We start from the raw sequence: 19,516 nt of genomic DNA, 5'->3' as shown, positions 1-19,516 counted from the left end.
ACCCAATTAAAACATCTTTGGGCGTATTGATCTTTCAGATGACTACACGAGATTGAATGCTTGACCGCAAAAAATAGGAAAAGCAAAGTATGTATGTGTGTATGTATGTGTGTGTATGTATGTATGTATGTGTGTATGTATGTATGTGTGTACGTATGTGTATGTATGTATGTATGTGTGTATGTATGTGTGTGTATGTATGTGTGTGTATGTATGTATGTATTGTGTATGTGTGTATGTGTGTGTATGTGTGTATGTGTGTGTATGTGTGTGTATGTGTGCATGTATGTATCTGTGTATGTGTGTATGTATGTGTGTATGTATGTATGTATGTATGTATATGTATTTATATGCATGTATATGTATATATGTATATGTATGTATATGTATGTATGTATGTAAATGTATGTAAATGTATGTATGTAAATGTATGTATGTATGTGTATGTATATGTATGTATATGTATGTATGTATATGTATGTATGTCTATGTATATGTATGTATGTATGTCTATGTATATATGCATATATGTATATATATGTATATGTATGTATGCATATGTATGTATGTATATGTATGTATATGTATGTATGTATATGTATGTATGTAATTATGTATGTATGTATGTGTATGTATATGTATGTATATGTATGTATGTATGTATGTATATATATGTATGTATATATATATGTATATGTATGCATATGTATGTATGTGTATGTATGTATGTATGTATGTCTAAGCATGCATGCATGTATGTATGTCTGTCTGTCTGTCTGTCTGCGTGCGTGCATGCATGTATGTGTGTGTGTCTATGTGTGTGTGTGTGTTCGTGCGTGCGTGCATGCATGCATGTATATATGTATGTATGCATTTGCCGTCTTATTATTGTAAAGTTCGGGTACAATAAAGATGTGTGATTACACACAAATGTTTCCTACCAGTTAGCTGTTAGATCAATATTTGACCACTCATGATCATCAACACGTCATTTTTATGATAGTAATGACTGAGTTACACTAATAGCATAACACAACAATTACTGTATAACTGACAATAATTATATTCACTTGTTTGAATGACAAATATTTATAAATACAATTGGTGTGTCACGTCGAGCATTCGTTGCAAACTTAAAGCCTATGAAACAATTCTTTCACAATGTAACTTCTTTCTTAACCATAATGCAGAGAATATTAAATACTTTGAAAATCTCTAATTGCGAGTCTCAAATATGAGAGGAGCACAAGGAGTTACAAGCAATGAGCAGTTGCGCGCCATAGTGGATGTGGCACGCGTGAAACTTTACTTAAACTTGCGTTCGTTACACAACTGAGGACATAAAAGTCTACTTTTGTTCTGGACATTTTATTTTCCTCATTATCACTGTCAAATATGTTTATCACATCTTTGAAGAAAAAAAAAAATCATTCACAACCCTTCAGTTGAAACCACTAGACTAAAGAAGTCAACTATTGGGCCATGTCCTGTATTAAAAATTGGCGTACATAGTTCTACATCAGAGAGAGAGAGAGAGAGAGAGAGAGAGAGAGAGAGACAGACAGACAGACAGACAGACAGAAGAGAACGGCTTTAGTGGACAGAAACCTCACAGGTAGGCGATACAGAATTAACAGGGGGACAATAAAAGAGGTAATGGGATCAAGAGTGGTGTGTGCATTCGACCGTTTGTATTTAACGTGAACGTCAGTGAAGGTGGGCATCTTCAAGGTTCCGATATGATGACCCTATCTACAAGTAGGCGGATCGAACAGATATAATGATGCTTTGTCCTAGCGACATCTATTCGATTTATTGAGCTGCCTCCCATAGTATATAATGCCAACTAACCAATAGCGTGAGGCACTGTACATCCGCCGAAAACGATGGGGGCAATTAACGTTAAAAAGATATTTTGGAAGTTTAGCATCGAAAATATGAAAATGTTTCAGAGGGAAGCTTTTGCAGGTGTATCTGAGTGAAAGGTAATTTTGCAAACACGGACCGGGCTGGATAATTTCTTAAGTGTCAGTCCATTCAAGCTGGGTGCTCCCCTTGTCTCGATCAAATTTGAACAACTTAAATTGATTGAAAGACTTGGCTTGCCGCATCCAATGAAATTCACAGACCCTAAGCACAGAAATATCTGTTCGATGCACCAAGATGTAGATAGTGTTATCGATATCGAACCTTGGATAACGAAGATGGAACGGGTGAAGACATGGAGGCTATGTTTCTAATAGCTAAGTAAGAAAAGACAAACGGTTGAAAATGAAACTTTCTTTTTTAAATAAAAAACACGAATTTTGCATTCTATTGCCATCATCCCCTTTTTCTTCAAAATTTTAATTTTAACAATTATCGGCATGATGCATCAAAAAGCAACAGAAGACCTTCATGACGAAGATGGCATCTATATCCGATTTCGTACTGATGGCAACCTCCTCAACTTAAGGCGACTTCATGCCCACACCAAGACCTTGGAAAAACTGATTAGAGAACTTCTCTCTGCAGACGACGACGCCCTTGTTGCCCACACGGAAGCCGCCTTACAGTGCGTAACATCTTGCTTTGCAGAAGCTTGCCAGCTCCTTGGATTTGAGGTCAGCCAAAGAAAACTGAGGTACTTCACCAGACTGCTCCGAAGGAAGAGTACCGGCCGCCAATCATCTTCATTGACCAGACAGAGCTGAATGTAGTCCACCAGTTTACTTATCTGGGCTGTGTGATATCCTCTGATGCCAGAGTCTACACGGCTGTCGTACTGACCACCCTTCTATATGGCGCCGAATCTTGGGTCACCTACAACCGCCACCTCCGCCTCCTTGAACGCTTCAACATCCACTGAAGTGACTTCGTCACCAACACTGCAGTACTCAAACAAGCAGAGACGCTCGTGAAGATGCAGCTACGCTGGGCAGGGCACGTGTACATGATGGAGGAGCATCGACTGCCAAATATTGCATTGTATGGCGAGCTGTCCAGTGACTACCTGATAGAAGGGCAAGTCGAAAGAGATATAAAGACTCCTTGATAAAGACCACCTGTGGCATCGATCACCACCGATGGGCATCACAAGCTGCTGACCGTGAAAGCTGGCGACGTACAGTTCACCGGGCCACTACCACTTTTGAACAAAACACTCAGGCCAGCTTGGAAAAAAACGATGGCGAAGAAAAAAACGGGAACCATCGGCAGCACCCACCACAACCCAGATATTCCCCTGCAGCATCTGTGGACGCACGTGCCTGTCACGTATGTGGGATCGTCAGCCACCAGCGCGCGTACAATAGACGTAGACATCCCCCTTCCTAAATCTTCGCAAGCGAAGTCAAGCCAAACAACATCAGAATTAAAGGTTTGACCCAAGTCAAATAAAATCAAAGTACTATTACATGAAAGTGTAGGGTCCAGAAAAATCTCGAATTAGAATCGGGTAACATGCATTGGAAAATGTACATATTTAGACACGAGTGACAATTTCTTGAATATGCAAGAATTACATCTTTGTTTCAACTCTGAATCTCCCCAATATATTTTTCCATCAGCTCCGTAAAGTTTCCCAATATATCTTTTAAATCATTTCTGTGAATTCTCTCAATATATCTTTCAGTCATCTTCAGTGTTTCTTTGAACTCCCCCTAATGTATCTTTCACACAAGCTTACGATAAATCAACCGAACTGTCATGTAAAAGGTGGTTAAATGTTTGGAATAAAATATCCGTTAATGTAAAAAGGCATATCCAGTCATGCTATTATTCTTAAAAAGTGCTAAAAGGATTTTTTTTTCCCTTTTAAATATTTTCCACAATACACATTTCATTTCGTGATCCGGAAAACTTTGGTCTGACGACTACATTTTTTAAAATAAAATTTAATGTCCGCATCTTACTCAGCCAAAGATGTAGACTGGTTGCACTTACTCCGTTTCTGCCGTACGAGAAGGAACTTTAATGTTACCACGTGTTTTCCATTACCGTACGTACACGTCGTTGGGTTCTGATGCAACTACTTGTTCTATTGTAAGATTTGACTGAAGAACAGACATGAAAATACATTAAGCAAATAAGAACTCCATGTATAAACAATTTTAACAGTAAAGAAACAATTCGAAACACGCGTCACGGATGAATTTCATGAACAAAGCAAACCTGTCATTTTGAAAATAAAGAGCACACGAGTTTGAACAATATAGTATTAACAAAAATGGAAAGCATGTTCTAACTATCAAAGTGCACAATAAAACAGGAATCTGGCAAATTCCTAATTTTATTTATACATACCCGCAATAATAATTATAACAATAATGAATGGGCGAAAGCATTTATAACTAAGATCACATGCTAATTGTAAAGACAAATATTTAAGCATACAAAACATATTCAGCTATTTTTATAATGACTCAATAAATTCAAAATTTCATAATACAAGTTGCACATTAAAAAAAATACAATTTATAAATATTGTAATGAAAGATATTGAAAATAATCACAATTTATAAATATTATAATGAAAAGTATTGAATATAAGATAACGTATCAAAATGTCAATAACAAAACATTTTACTTGCATACAACAAAACAGCACAAACATTTTAATATTCAGATTAAGAAATTGGGTTTAACATAAAACATTTTGAAAAATGTATTGCTACACGTAACAAAACACGTTCAAGTATTGCTATAAGTAACAAAGCGTTGACGAATTGCTATACATAAAAATATGTTGAAATATTGCTACACGTAACAAAATATGCTGAAGTATTGTTACATGTAACAAAATATTCGATTTCTTCCAATTTCATCTACTTATACACTTAACTATAATAGTATTGATAACAAACAACTATTCAAAACAAAATCACTTCTCAATTGCACATATCAACAAAACATACTGAATTGTACATATCACGAAAACAGCAGCAGAGTACACTTGCACTGAGCACTTGAACAACAAAATGGTGACATACCTTTAATATAGTGTGATTCACTGGGACCTTAAGCAACAACATTTCTACATAAAATTAATGCTGTCAGACACCCATATTACATTAAAGCTGATAAAAGTAACACCAAACGAAACCTCACGCGCAAACATTCTCAATCATGGCTTGAAAATATAGAGGTATACATTAAATTTTGGCAGGAATACAACAAAATGAACTCTGACAGTCTGGAGAAGTTATATATAATCTGGGAAAGTTTAATTAATCATGCTGTACAAGAAGATTATGCAAAAACTATAACATAAATTTTGAGAAAATGAATCTTCTGAATATATAAATTTATAAATTAGAAAACACGTATTTTGAATGTGTAAAACTTTGCAATGATATCAATGTTTTGACAAATGACTAAGATAACTCCAGATAAATAATACCATATTATTGAGGACCTCACGAACTAGGGTTAGCTAAAGATAGATCAGGGACATTCAGGTTTCGTTTTCTCTAAAAAGATTTTTAATGATGTATGGTGGCATTTAACCACAACTGGTCAAGATAACCGCGACGAAATTATGTCAGTGTGTTTATGTAATCGCATTTCTTAAGATTACATTTAAATATGAATTGTTTTAAAATTTAGTACTAATCTAGTTTAACTGAAGTATATTCAGTGCAGATTATTGAATGTTCGGCACCTTAGATGTCATTGAAATAAACGCTCAGACGAAAATTATTAATCTCTCTTTACTTTTACATTGGTGGCCAGGTTACAAACTAGATCAGGATAACGGGACATCAGGTCTATGATCAATCTGAACGTCCTCGAATTTTCCTCTAAGTCTAGAAAGAGAATGACATGACGGAAATGGACAAGAGATCGGTCTATACTAAAACAAAATTGCACTAATTTTCAAAGTGCGCAGTTTTTTGTTTCATTTAATTTCCGGTTCGTACTAGATCACACCTTTATGTTGACATGGTCCAAAAATGGGCACGTACTTTAACATTGATTCTGCAGTATGTATTTCTCGGGGCGTGAAAATAATGACATACGAAAGGAATACAGATGCATTAGGGTCCAAATAATGTGAAAAATTACCGTGTATAAGTATGTGTAATCAAATTCTAAAACTGATACAAATTACTAAAATGGCCGGATTGAACCCTTAAATGACTTACATGACTTGGACTATACTCATTAGTATGCACGGTAGATACAATTTACCGTTTTGAACAAAAAGAAAGTGCTTAACAACTAATTTTGACGTAGATTAAGTGTAAACGATTCCAAATAAAAATATACGTTAAAATGAAGGAGGCTAACAAATGTAGAACCTGGCTTGGAAAACATTTGAACTGAAGTACTGATTATGTAGGCCTTCGATACCAATTATTTCAGCTATCTATATTGGTTTTTGAAAATCAGATTACACATACCTAATGGCCAATATTTTAGTTTATTTCGCCGCTTGTTAATCAATTTTCCTTTCAAGATTATTATAAAACTGCCCAGGAAATATTTTAGACAAAATCAGTTTTTAAGTATGTAAACATTGTTAGAGAAGCCCACCAATAGGTGTGATCCAGAGTAAACAGGTATTAAATTATATGCGTTCGTTGAATACTAGAAATATTTTTTGAATGGAGAAGTCAAAACAGGATTGAAAGAGAAATGCGAGAGCTTTTTAGAGCCAGAGTTTTCTTCTAATATGCTTCGAGTCTCCTACCCTACAACATCACGAGTATCGCCGGAGGGAATATAGTTTAGCTGATTATAATGTATGATCACAGCCTTTTTTCAGATTAATTTTATGTTTGGGCTTCCTTATTTCACCCAAGTTAATCTTTCCATTATACAGCTTTTTGCCAGATTCCGCCTTTTTACTAAGTTGCATCACATTTCAATATACATGTCGCCAATTATTTTAAACTCCACACTTGATCATACTTTTGTCTTTTTAAAATCGCCAACAGTCGTCATTTCTACATGTGCTGTGATGTTGAGAAAGACCGTTATTTCATCTGCTGAAGACAACTGACTTGAAAGTGCCAACATTTCTGACAGTTCGACTTAAATTTATCTGGAAATATTACAGTGCTTATGTTATATGTTAGAACAAGTTTTGTGGAATTTATACCTGCAAAATATACTGTCAAGATGTATGGAACTGAATATGCTGACGACACCGCATTGGAGTATTTCCAAATATAATTCTTGGAGCAATTGTTAAGAACATCAGTGTTTGTTTTATTTCCTTTCTATTTTCTATAACTTGCATTGATTCAATTGTATCTTTTTAGAGTTTGATATTTTCTTTCCTTTCTAAATTACAGTTTAGTAATGTACCTACACTCATTTTTCAATGTCTGTCATTTCGTTCTCTGCATTGAGTTCTAAAACATTATGTTCTGTCTCTCCCTTTCTATCACTTTCCGTTCATAGAAAATTGCATCTTTTATCACTATTAATTTTATTTTCTTTCCGCAATTTTATATTTTCCTTCCTTGTCTTATATAGGATAACACGCTAAATACGATACGATGCAAATAACCTCCATTTGACAGGATCATCTGATGCCATTAATCAATATTCGACTTGGTAACGCGTATCCGTAAACCATGGCCTGACCATGGGTTGAGAATTTATAAAACGAGAAACATCTAACAAGAAAGCCAACGTCATACATTAGTAAGGAAAAACTATGTACTCAACCGAACTGGTCATTACTAAACCCAAAGTACGCTGTTCTCTTGATCCAGTTTTTGTCCCAGCCGTTATTGTAAAAGTCCCTAGCGATCAATAATTTTCGAATGGACGCTCTGAGATGATTACTGAGATGACAATCACACAATAAAGAGCGCAGACTTAGCGTAAACTATATATTAGCATTATTTTCTAGAAAAACTGTTAATATTTTTAAGATCAATAAAAACGGATTCATAATCATCTCGATTTGCAATTAACATGGACAAATTTTTTAAAAATAGAAAAATAAGCGACGAGAGATGATCATCGTCCCAAATAAATCTCTGGGAACAGATTTGCGAAGAAAATAAATTGAGACCTGTTACTAAAGGTCTTAGGTTTCCGTTTACAATCTTTTAAGGAACAAAAGCTACTAGTAAATCCTCCGCCCGAAAGGCAGTTATACCTATACATGAAAATGCTAATAAAGCCACCCTAACTGCAGGTATTTCTTTACAAAAAAATGCTAGCATAAAATGAAAGGAAATATGAAATTGCTATTGCTATTTTGCTATTATTGTGAACACTTATAACTCCAATATTCCAACTTTGGGATGTATAAAATGCAAAATGGGATTAGTCAAGTACCTGTAATGACAAATATAAGTCTGAACTGACTATGAAAAAAGACATTTTTGAAAAAGACAACACTTTCAGACATTAAATACGACTAATTTTGAATAAAAGTAATAACGCTTTCAGACATTAAATACGACTAATTTTGAATAAAAGCGATAACGCTTTCAGTCATTAAATATAACTAACTTTGAATAAAAGCTACACAATTATAGGTTACTGCATTTGTATGGGAAAATATGAACGAGTTTTTCGGATGTAAATAATGCACGACCTTGGGAGTTCAGTATATCCATCCGACCAAACGAGTTCATATTTTCCCATACAAATGCAGTAACCTTTTTATTATATGCTCATTTTCTCATTCTACCTAATGCTTAATTATATTAACAAAATACACTACAAGAAACAAAGTAACTGAATGTATGCTGTATTCCAAACTAAATAGACAAGCGCACATTCATCATTACACAACAACAACATTATTACTGCGCACATAACTCCGCCCAGATAAATTTGAACTCAGTCGGGCATTCGACAAAACCTTTGAAAAAAAATAACGTGTCTAGTTAAAATTGAAATTTAGAGTCATATTGTGAAAGAATGTGCATAGCAACAACGTTTCCATTTGATCTGGAATGCATAGATTTTGGTATATTTTTTCGATTATACGAAATTTCGATTATGGACTGGATTTATATGTGACAATTCCACATGAAATACATAGGATTGAAGAAGCGAGGGTGAAGCGTGTTGACATCTGCAAATGTGTTTCTGTTTCTGTCACTAAATGTTTGAAATCATAATGTGGGGAAAATATGAAGTCTTTCAATTGCAATTATCAAAAAGACGCTATGGAATTGAATACTTATTACATTTTGAGTGCAGTAAGGAGGATGTAATTGCATTATATTCGAAATTACAGTACAATTTCGAAATGTGTAATCAAGATTGAGAACCTATGACATGGCTTATATAATTCGTATTTGCAGAACTAAGAAAGTACCTGTTGAGGAAATTCAGGATGTAAAACTAAGTATATTTTTTGCCATTCTCATTACCAGCTAAAGAAGACAGTTTATGCCTTGTCACTTGTACGTTATTTGTAAGGACCCTTTCTGGCGTCTACTGTATAGCTAGCCTAAATCCAAAATCTTGTATCAAGAAAGTGAACGCAAAATGTGCCAAAGCAGCTGGTATTTGGCAGTCCACGAAACATCTGCTTTACTTCATCAGAAACAAATTTAATCAACCAAAACATAGAGCGAATATTACGCGAGTGTACATGATTTGTTTACAAATCAAAAGTGCTGGCGTCTGCGTCCATTGTTTGTTCACAGTAGAAAGAAGTTTCTTAATGCACGTGAATGTAATATGAAGGTGTGCAATATCATAAAATACTGAATGATTCTGACATGTAAAGTTAACGGAGAAAAAATGAGCATATAATAAAAATACTTACAGAATACACCGTTCATTATATTTCACTCACGACATCTGCGATTGACAAGTCAATGTTTATTGCTTTCACCGTTTCTTAGATTTCACTGCCGACGTGTGCAATTGACAACAAAATGTTTACATTATTAAACGTTTGAATAATACTACTTTGAACATCTCTTACGACTGAACGCTATCGACATGTTGATTCGGACTTTTAGCTGAATACTACAGCCGTAGTACAAAGAACAACAACAACAACAATCAAACAAAATCATCTTGCATTCACGTGTGAAATGCAATAGAAATGAAACAACTGTTACGTCTAGTTACGTCTTAGATTAGATGATGTTCGGGTACGTAGGCAACCTTGCGTTCAGCATCCGTTTCGTTCATTCGTTAAAGTGTTATTGCATATCAGATATTCAGCCGCGATTCGATTTAAACAAAATACCATTACTATTGTTGTCGTTGTCGTCGAAAACTTAAGACCTGAGTAAAGTGTCTCCAATCATCCCCGTTACTAAAGTCCATTGTATATCCGAATCTGAATCGACCACTAGGAAATTTGTTATTCACTGCTTAAAACAAATCAAGGCCTACAAAGTTGTATGGTCGTAAATGAAAATGATGCTTAGAATAAAAAATATTTTTACGATTGTCAACGGTTCTATGTCCCCAAAACATAACAAAATTCATGTCTACACAGTCGATGTTAACTGTCCTATCATTGTGCTATTATTTTCCGTGCCTTTTATGATACATAGCTTGTATGCAATGGGTAAAATAACTTCAGTTGACACTTCACAGCTTAAAATTGTCTTCGAGTTCTTAGGATCACAAAACAATAGCCAAGTCAATTGACCATTGGAAGAGTCTAACATTCGGCTTTTTTTCTGACTCGGGGATCATGCTTGTAGTTGCATACCTCAGTCCTACCAATGTCCAAACTTAATTTAGATCCGTCATTGTTTTCATGTGCCATCTCCAGCACACATGAAATATCTGTACACTTGTCCACTTAAACTTTTTGGAGTTGGATAACATTATGCATACCGTTCTCTCTATTCAGACCACCTCGTCTGCCAACGGTGTAATTATACAGTTCATATCTCCGAGAATCAAAGTGCTGTTGCGCGTGTTGACTTAATTTGCGTGAACCCATCGCTGCCAGACGTGTGCGTCTTTCGTGTCTTCGGAACATACGTTTCTGCGTCTTAAAATTTTGCTTAAAATTGCGACCATAAGCAGTCATTAGCTGTGGATTGCTGTAAATATGTTCACTGTCTTCAGGATCAAAGTAGTCTGGTTGTTCCTCGATTATATCAGTTGAAGTGTTCAGGGAGGGATTCACACGTCTGTCGATGGTAGATCCACTGTTATAGAACGAATAATCATCATCATCATCGGTATCGCCGCTGTAATCTGGCACCGGCTCTGAACTCTGGAGCTTCTTTGATTCCTTTACGGCTTCTTGAAACATGTCATCTCTGCTAATGTTTAACTTACAGAAGCCGAGTCTTGTGCTCGAAATGAGGTGCTGAAATGTTCCCCAACGATGGATAAGCATAGCTATGAACTGTACAAATAATAGAGTGGCGAAAGTCAACAAGAAGAACACTGACACAGGTTCGTATTTCCCTACTATGTAAAAGGCCCGAAGTTGATATTTGTTCAGCTGAAGTTGTAAGAGTGCAACAGAGAACATAAAATTCAGAAGGAAAAATCCAAAGACAACATTATTTCGTAGAGATATCAAATCCTGTTTGATTTTCTCTTGTTGCTTTTTGTCTTCGTCCAGGGGATACAAATATTTCCGAATAACGATGTCCCAAAACTGAACTTCGGTTTTCTCAATATCATCTGTCCTTGCCTCTTTTAAAGGTGCTTGTTCCATCCAATAAGTTGGATTTTCTATCACTTGCGGGCAGGCCCTAAAGGACGGCTGCTGACAAGGACTGCGCGGCTGTCTCTGGTTGTGGCCACTCGACAAAACTTCTGGTGACTTTGTGACTGACTTTTTTGTGTCTATTTTCAACATTTGCCGAACATATTCCATAAGTTCCTGAAGAAAAGTGGCGACTCCAAGAGAAGATAATATCCTGGTACACAAACCTTTTTTCTTTTCCTTTTGCGCAACCTCTTCAACAGCTTCTGCTACTGATGGAACCTTTGGACCTTCTCTTGTACCCCAAGAAACATTGTGCAGATTGCATAGATAATAAATAGTCAAGAAGATGAAAGTGGAAGGAACGGTAAAAAAGTACAATAAACCATGTACCAAGCACCATGCTTCCTTAGGGTGCCATATAGCTGATGTGGTGAAGACTATTCCAATTCCTTCTAAGAAAAGCACATTTGGTGATACAAATTCTTCATTCACAATACTCAGAATCGTACCCACAGTCACTATCACCATAACGATGGTATAGAAAGACGTGCAAAATGCTGCAACCTGGAGTTGGGTTTCACTTTTACATTTTATACAGATAACAATATATGTTAACACGGGGATAACGGAGAGGAGATAGGAGTATGTTGTGGAAAGTCCAAGGACGGCCTGATAGGATCCAGCAATCATTAGAGTAACGGTTCCAGGAGCTAACAGACTCGTGGTCATCAAGACAAACTGATAGAATATGTATGGTGTGCTGATGTTATCGTTCATCTGTACGGTCACCCTCCAGTTGGATAGAAGATCCATGATATTTGCCATCGTTGAGGGAGCCCAGCGACGTCGTTGCACATAAAATTCATTGAAGGTCTCTGGGGCAAAGGTGAGGGCATCCGCTCCAGCGGCGTAGTCAATCTTGTAGCCTTGTTGTAGGAGAAGCGTGCACAGCCAACGATCTTCACCTAAAATATGTACGTGCATGATTATTTTAACTGCCTTGGCCTCGACACACAGATACCAACATGTACAGAGAAGCTCAAAACATTTGTTGAGGTCGAACTATATCTTGCCATCATCACTTAGACATCAAGTGATCAAGTGACACTAAAACAAATTCGTATTTGCTCTCTCTCTCTCTCTCTCTCTAAGATTATATATATATATATATATATATATATATATATATATATATATATATATATATATATATATATATATATATAGAGAGAGAGAGAGAGAGAGAGAGAGAGAGAGAGAGAGATAAATAGATAAATTGAAAGAGAAATATAGAGAGAGAGATAGAGATATATATATATATATAGAGAGAGAGAGACTGATAGAGAAATAGAGAGAGATAGAGAAAGAGATAGAGAGAGAGAGAGAGAGAGATAGATAGATAGAGCGAGAGACAGATAGAGAGATAGAGAGATAGATAGAGTATATAATACGTGTATATATACATTTGTGTATGAATTACTTTACTCAAAACTATTTATATAGTCACACTACTGGTAAATAACAAGAAATTACTTACAATTTGACAGTCGAGCAGCAGACATTACATCTTTCAAGCCGATATTTAAATGTTTTGGTGTGTGAATCATCAATAGGCATTTTTTCTGTCCCAAGTAATCGTAAGAAACAATTACCTTGTTCAAACTGGATGTAGTGTCGAGCCTCCGTAGGCTTGGTTGTGTAGGTATTCAGGACATTGTCGTCCATGATGGCTGATGCACGAAACAAAGAAAAACATCCTGGGCAGCATAGGACACACCCAAACACATGTTCTGCTGCTTTTTGAAGCCAATGGCCTACTGCATACTCAAACTGCTGGTACCAGACCATAGGACCTGAAGCACATTAATGTATAATTTAGTCACAAAAATACACACACACATATACACACATATATACATACATACATTCATACACACATACATACACACATAGATATCTTCATACGTACATATACAAACATATCTGTTTACATATACATGTACACATCTACATATAAATACACATCTATACATTTGCATATCTATACATACGCATACCTACCTACATAAACACATGCACACACATACACACACGTATACATACATACACACATACATATACGCATATATACGCTTATTTGTATGCATATATACATACATACACATACATATACATAAATATACATACATACACATATATACACTCATATACACATACGCACATACATACACTAATACATTAATATATACAAACATACATTAATACATGCACATACATACACATACACGCATATATACATATACACACACATACATACACACATACATACATACACACATACATACACACATACATACATAACATACATACATAACATACATATATACATAATATACATAACATACATATATACATAATATACATAACATATATACATACATACACACATATATACATGCATACACACATGCTTATATACATACATACATACATATATGCACACACACACACACACACACACACACACACACACACATACACACATACAAATACACATATACATACATGAATACAATGTTTGTGTCCCTGACATTGACATGGGGATTTTTGGTAAATTTACTCCTATAAATATTGTCCTTAATTTATAAACAGACAGAAATTATGTATCAATATTAATACAACAAAATACATCACCGCTTAAATATGCTGCTGACGTTTACGTCACCACCAACTCTTGTATTATTATCCACGAAATTTTTTATTTTATTTCAATACGTGATAAAAACTAGAACTTCCTGTTTAAACCTAACTTTAAATCTTCCATACTTGAACACCCAAAATGTGTCGTTATTATAAAATTGTATTGTCTTATTAACGAAGATTTACGTAATGTGCGGGACCGTCAAAAGTTGGCACTGGTATGACTTGCCCTTGATACGAGAGTATCACATGGACAAATAACTTGCTAAAGTAACGATCAGAATGCTGGCATATCACATGGACAAATAACTCGCTAAAGTAACGATCAGAATGTTGGCATTCTGTGACATGTTATGAAATGATCACTGATTCTTTGAAACTTTAGAAGCAGCTAAATTGATGGATTAAAAAACAAACAATTGAAACACAGAATTACGAAAACACTGTGCTATCAAAGACAGGGCCTGACATTGGCGTAGTTTCAAACTATTCTAATACAAAGCCACACGGAGAAAATAGAAACATCAGACCCTTTTTATACAAAATTACTGATATATGAAAATATACTGCAGCATTTCAGATTGGACATGTTGGACCACGTTCTCTTCAGCAATAACCCTTTTATCTCATATCACAAGATTCCGCCATGTTGTACTTCATATTTGCTGCCGTTTCTCCATGATTAATCTTTACCACAAAAGGTTCAATATAGATACATGATTGCAATTCAAATTTCTGTACCGTAAGAAAATGAACGACTCGATTTTTCAATATCCCCCCCCCCTTCCATTTCCTCCAAGCGAATGTGAAACCCATTTATTTGGAAAGTTTTGTGATTTATGATTGGATCGGTATGACATACTAGGAAAGCTCTGCGTACCATTTCCCGGTTCAATATAGTAAAATCGATAGTTCCATTTTTTCCAGTCTACTAGTCAAATCGGTAGGTTTTTATTTCCCGGTCAGATATAATGAATTAGGTAGGTCCCTATTTTCCGCGTCTTTTACTATTGAAGTATTTAAAATAAAAAGAAGCCATTTGTCGTGTTTTTTCATCACAATTTGTGAACTTACACTGCACAAAATCCATAACATTTGTTTAAAACGATCGTGAAATCAGTACGATTGTTTAAAATTATCGTCACCGCTCCGGTGGAATAGTGGTTAGAGCGTCCGCCTCGGATACGGGAGAGCGTGTGTTCGATACCCGGCCGAGTCATAACAAAGACTTACAAAAATGGTACTGACAGCTGCCTCGCTTGGCGCTCAGCATTAAGAGGTTAATGGTAGGACTGGTCAGCCTGGTGTCAGGATAATGTGACTGGGTGGGACATAATGCGACATGTCTGCGGCATGATGCCCCTGTGCTAGACATCACTATAAACTGTCACACTGCAGACATCGTAGCGATATGACTGACAAATTGTTAAAGTTACGTTAAAAATCCAAATCACACACACACGCACACACACAAATCACACAAAATTATCGTATAATCAGTATGCTTCTATATCGGCGACTGATCGGTTTGTTCAAGGAGGAACATTAGTCGATAAATAAGCTCGTACTTCCCACCCCCATTTTCTGTTGACGCGGATAAACATTTTTGGGGCTTGAAGTCACCTCGTCATAAAATCGATGAATTGTTTGCAGACAGGCGTATCCACAACACATCGGTACACATTTTAGACTCTTACCGGTATTTCTCGCGTCTCTTGAACAGCTGTCGATTGAAGTGTCCTTTCTAACGATACGAACAGCTATTTAAGGAGCAAATCCTATCTATGACCACTTGCAAGTCCACTTGGAATAACACAACCTTAGTCTGAAGCCATTTGGACTTCGTGCCTGCATACGGCTTTTGCAAACTGTCGCTAAATGTCAAAATGTACGGTGGAGTGCTCCGGATGGATTTGTACTCAGCAAAAGTGCACATTTTAACAGTTGACGTCACATGCATAAATTGTGCATTAGTATACGCAGAGATTTTGGAGGCTATTTTATCGAACTAATCACACATAACAGCGAATCCTGCCTTATTAGAGGGAGGTAAATTTGAATTCTATTCATCATTAGTTTTAACGGGGAATTTCAGGAAATTCATTAAAGTAAATTTTAACAGAGAAACGGAATTTTAATCTATACGTAGTGTCCTTTAAAAAGCACTACAAATTTTCTTTTCAAAGGTTCTTTTTCCACAGTTAATCTTTAAGTAGAAGGTGATCGCGATTTGTTTGTACATTTCTAATTCTTTAAATGACGATAATTTCCGAAATCATACTTTATATGTATTTAATAAATATGTATTACCAGAAAGCTGTTGAAGGATGTTATAAAAAAAAAATCAGCTAACACACCTGACCCGATTGGATGTATACGTCCACACACTGCTCCAACTTTTTTGTTCTTCTTCATGCGGCCAATTAACATAAGAACAGATTCGGGCTGGAAGTCAACATCTCCGTCCAGTGCTAATATAAACGTGTTGCTCGCCTGGAAATGAGGACATTATTATAAGACAATGCAAAGAAAGTTTACATAAAGTATCGACATATTTTACTTCTATACTATTAAAATACATAATATTTAATGTAAAGGGTTTAGTATAAACAATAGTCACATCCTACGGTGATTTTAAACGTTTGTTTTGACCCAAATAACTATTTCAGAAATATCACCCTTGTTATGAACAATGGAATACTTTCACTAATAATTCTTAATCATTCTAAATCTGAATTTCTTATTTTCTGTATATAATAATAATATTAGTGATCTTTGCTAGGAGTTCGACTTTTACATAATTTGCACTTATTTAACAATGTGCAAAAGTACATATAGATCTAAATGCACACTTTCTAAAGAACGATTCCCTTGAATTGTCTTGAGAAATTAATAGGTTTTCCAGGTTTTATTATAATTCACTCATAATGCTTTATAGTTTACTAAATCCAAAGTTATCGCTATTTCCATGCTGCATTTCTAATCTACCAGTAAATGCTTAATACTCAAAATTATTTTGGAATCTTTGAACTATTTTCAGATCTCAAGATGTTTGGGATAATAAATAAAGAACAGATACGTTTGCAGAACCTTTTCTATTTCTTCATGGGGTAGAATATTCAAGAGGGATGTATGAGGCCAGATTTTATTCCGTCGTTTGTTTTCCGTTTCCGCTTTATCAAGAAGATCCCCTGCTGTCTTGTCGTTGAAAAATGTCAACCCCAGAAGGTAATACATGTACAGGATCTGTGAAAAATCCAAAGTTTTGTTAGCTACATTTCATACTCTTTACATGTTTTAGTCTTCGTCTTCTTGACATTAACATCTGACCTTCTCATCGATAATATGGACGTTGAGCACGTTTTAAATTGCTGAGGCCGTGCTGGAGGTATCTGAGTTGCTTCTTAAATATCAACGTGTAGTCCTAGCTGTCATTGTAAACTTGAGGATTATTAACACCTCACCAGTAAAGACGCCCTAAGCATGCTCTAAACCAATTTTGGTTAAGGCGTGTTTTCACGAACTATTTTGGAAGTGAACATTTCCGGTTTGGAGGAAGTCCTTGATTACACGATACTTGCCTGAGACCATCTTTTTCTGTGACGAATCTTGCTCTTGTCTTTTAGATGGGCAACCATCATAACGCCTCCTGGCATCGTCCAAACGAGCTTTCCCCCGTAGGGAGTCGAGGTCTTCTTGGGGTATCTGTCCCATTCAATGTCACCTTTGGCCACGGACCTAAAAATGAGAATATGTTCAAGAGGCGCAATAAATACTAAACTGCGTTGTGATCAACAAAAATACTTAAGAAACCGACCAACTTGAAACAATGCTTAAATGTGGATTTGTTTAAAACAAATGTTGTGATTGAATTGTACCCTGATACTTTAGGGGTTTGACTAGATTTTATCATGGTCCTAATAGCTGAAAAAATTGTTCTCCATCTCAGTAAAAGTCTCTTATCATGAAACATCCAAGGCAGGGAAAATCACAACCAGGTCATTTTCTTCAGACAAAAATGTTGGAGACCTTTTTCAGCCAGATCAGAACCATCTAAGAAGATTCGAGCCTGATGTCACCAAGTGTCTTAACTTTTTCCATACTTATATTATATATTAAGTTCTGACAGCCGGCGATAAGTGCACACTTAAAATTTCTAAGTTGTCAAAACCTAGAATGCAACTTATGAAAACGAAAACATTAGTTGATAGTTGACAAAAATTTCTTCTCGGAATTTAATCACATGTCCTATACATAACCCAAGCTAAGACGTAATCTTATTACACTGCACTGTCGATATTCGTTCAAAGTGGGCAACATGTAGAGAATGTTTTGTAACGTTTTATTCAAATCTTTTAAAAGTGTTATATATTATTTAGGTTAAGTTATAAGCCATACTTGCGTGGCAGCACCTCCGACGCAGTAAATGAGCTTAATTGTGAAAGTCATACTTACGTGGCAGCAACTCCAACGCAGTTAATAAGCTGAATGACGTACTCGTTTAGAACTTTCTGTCCAGCTTTCTCGTCGTACTTGAAAGCGTCATCAAAAATTATGTGAACTGGAAAGAGAATTTAATTTAATACCCTTTTCATAAACACTCCTTGGATACTTTTCTTCTATTCAAACATTAACATTGAGTAATGATATTTGTCAACGTAAATTTTTACATCCATCGCGAATGTACTGATATTATGAGACATTAAGTTGTACTTTGTAATGCATAATAGTGTCACTATAGTAAGTGAACAGTTGTTGATTGGCATAATCGTAGCATGGAAAAATAAAGCTATTATAGACTATGATTTCCAACAATTCATCACATTGTCATCTACTCTTCAAAACTATCGGTCGTAGTGTCCAAAGAAAAACAATACATGTTTATTCTTACTTTCACTTTCAAATCTATCAGGATCACGTGTCTCCAACATTTTTTCGGCCTGTTTACTGGCCGCAATGTGGGCATCCAGTCTGAAAAGAAGGCAAGTTAATATGCGTCATTTTGACATTGTATATAAGCATTGCGAATTTGATTCAGAAATCGTTCTAAAGAGATAGTTGAATCTAGAACATAACTCCACAATGATTACTATGGAAACAGAAAGAGAACCCTGCATAATCGTGCCCTTTGAAAATATACGGCTCTAAAGAAAAGGGTTAAAATACTTTTACATTTTTTTAAATAATAAAAGTAATTATTTGTTTTAAAAGAAACTA

At 35.6% G+C, this 19,516-nt stretch overlaps 1 protein-coding gene across 1 annotated transcript; it reads right to left on the bottom strand.

Annotated features, from left to right (window-relative positions):
• Positions 1-4,252: 4,252 nt before the first annotated feature.
• On the bottom strand, positions 4,253-19,254 carry LOC149801655 (chitin synthase chs-2-like). The gene is made up of 7 exons (XM_089955922.1): positions 19,191-19,254; positions 18,755-18,860; positions 17,881-18,037; positions 17,390-17,545; positions 16,657-16,792; positions 13,252-13,452; positions 4,253-12,564 (listed from the first exon to the last, which is right to left on the bottom strand). Exons 1-7 carry the CDS (start codon positions 19,228-19,230, stop codon positions 10,730-10,732), a joined length of 2,631 nt encoding a protein of 876 aa, XP_089812048.1. The 5' UTR covers positions 19,231-19,254; the 3' UTR covers positions 4,253-10,729.
• Between the last annotated feature and the right edge of the window lie 262 nt (positions 19,255-19,516).

The sequence above is a fragment of the Sinohyriopsis cumingii genome, chromosome 4 (assembly GCF_028554795.1).
Source record: "Sinohyriopsis cumingii isolate HCF-2022 chromosome 4, ASM2855479v2, whole genome shotgun sequence".
NCBI lineage: Eukaryota > Metazoa > Mollusca > Bivalvia > Unionida > Unionidae > Sinohyriopsis > Sinohyriopsis cumingii.
This window is presented reverse-complemented; position numbering and strand designations above follow the sequence as displayed.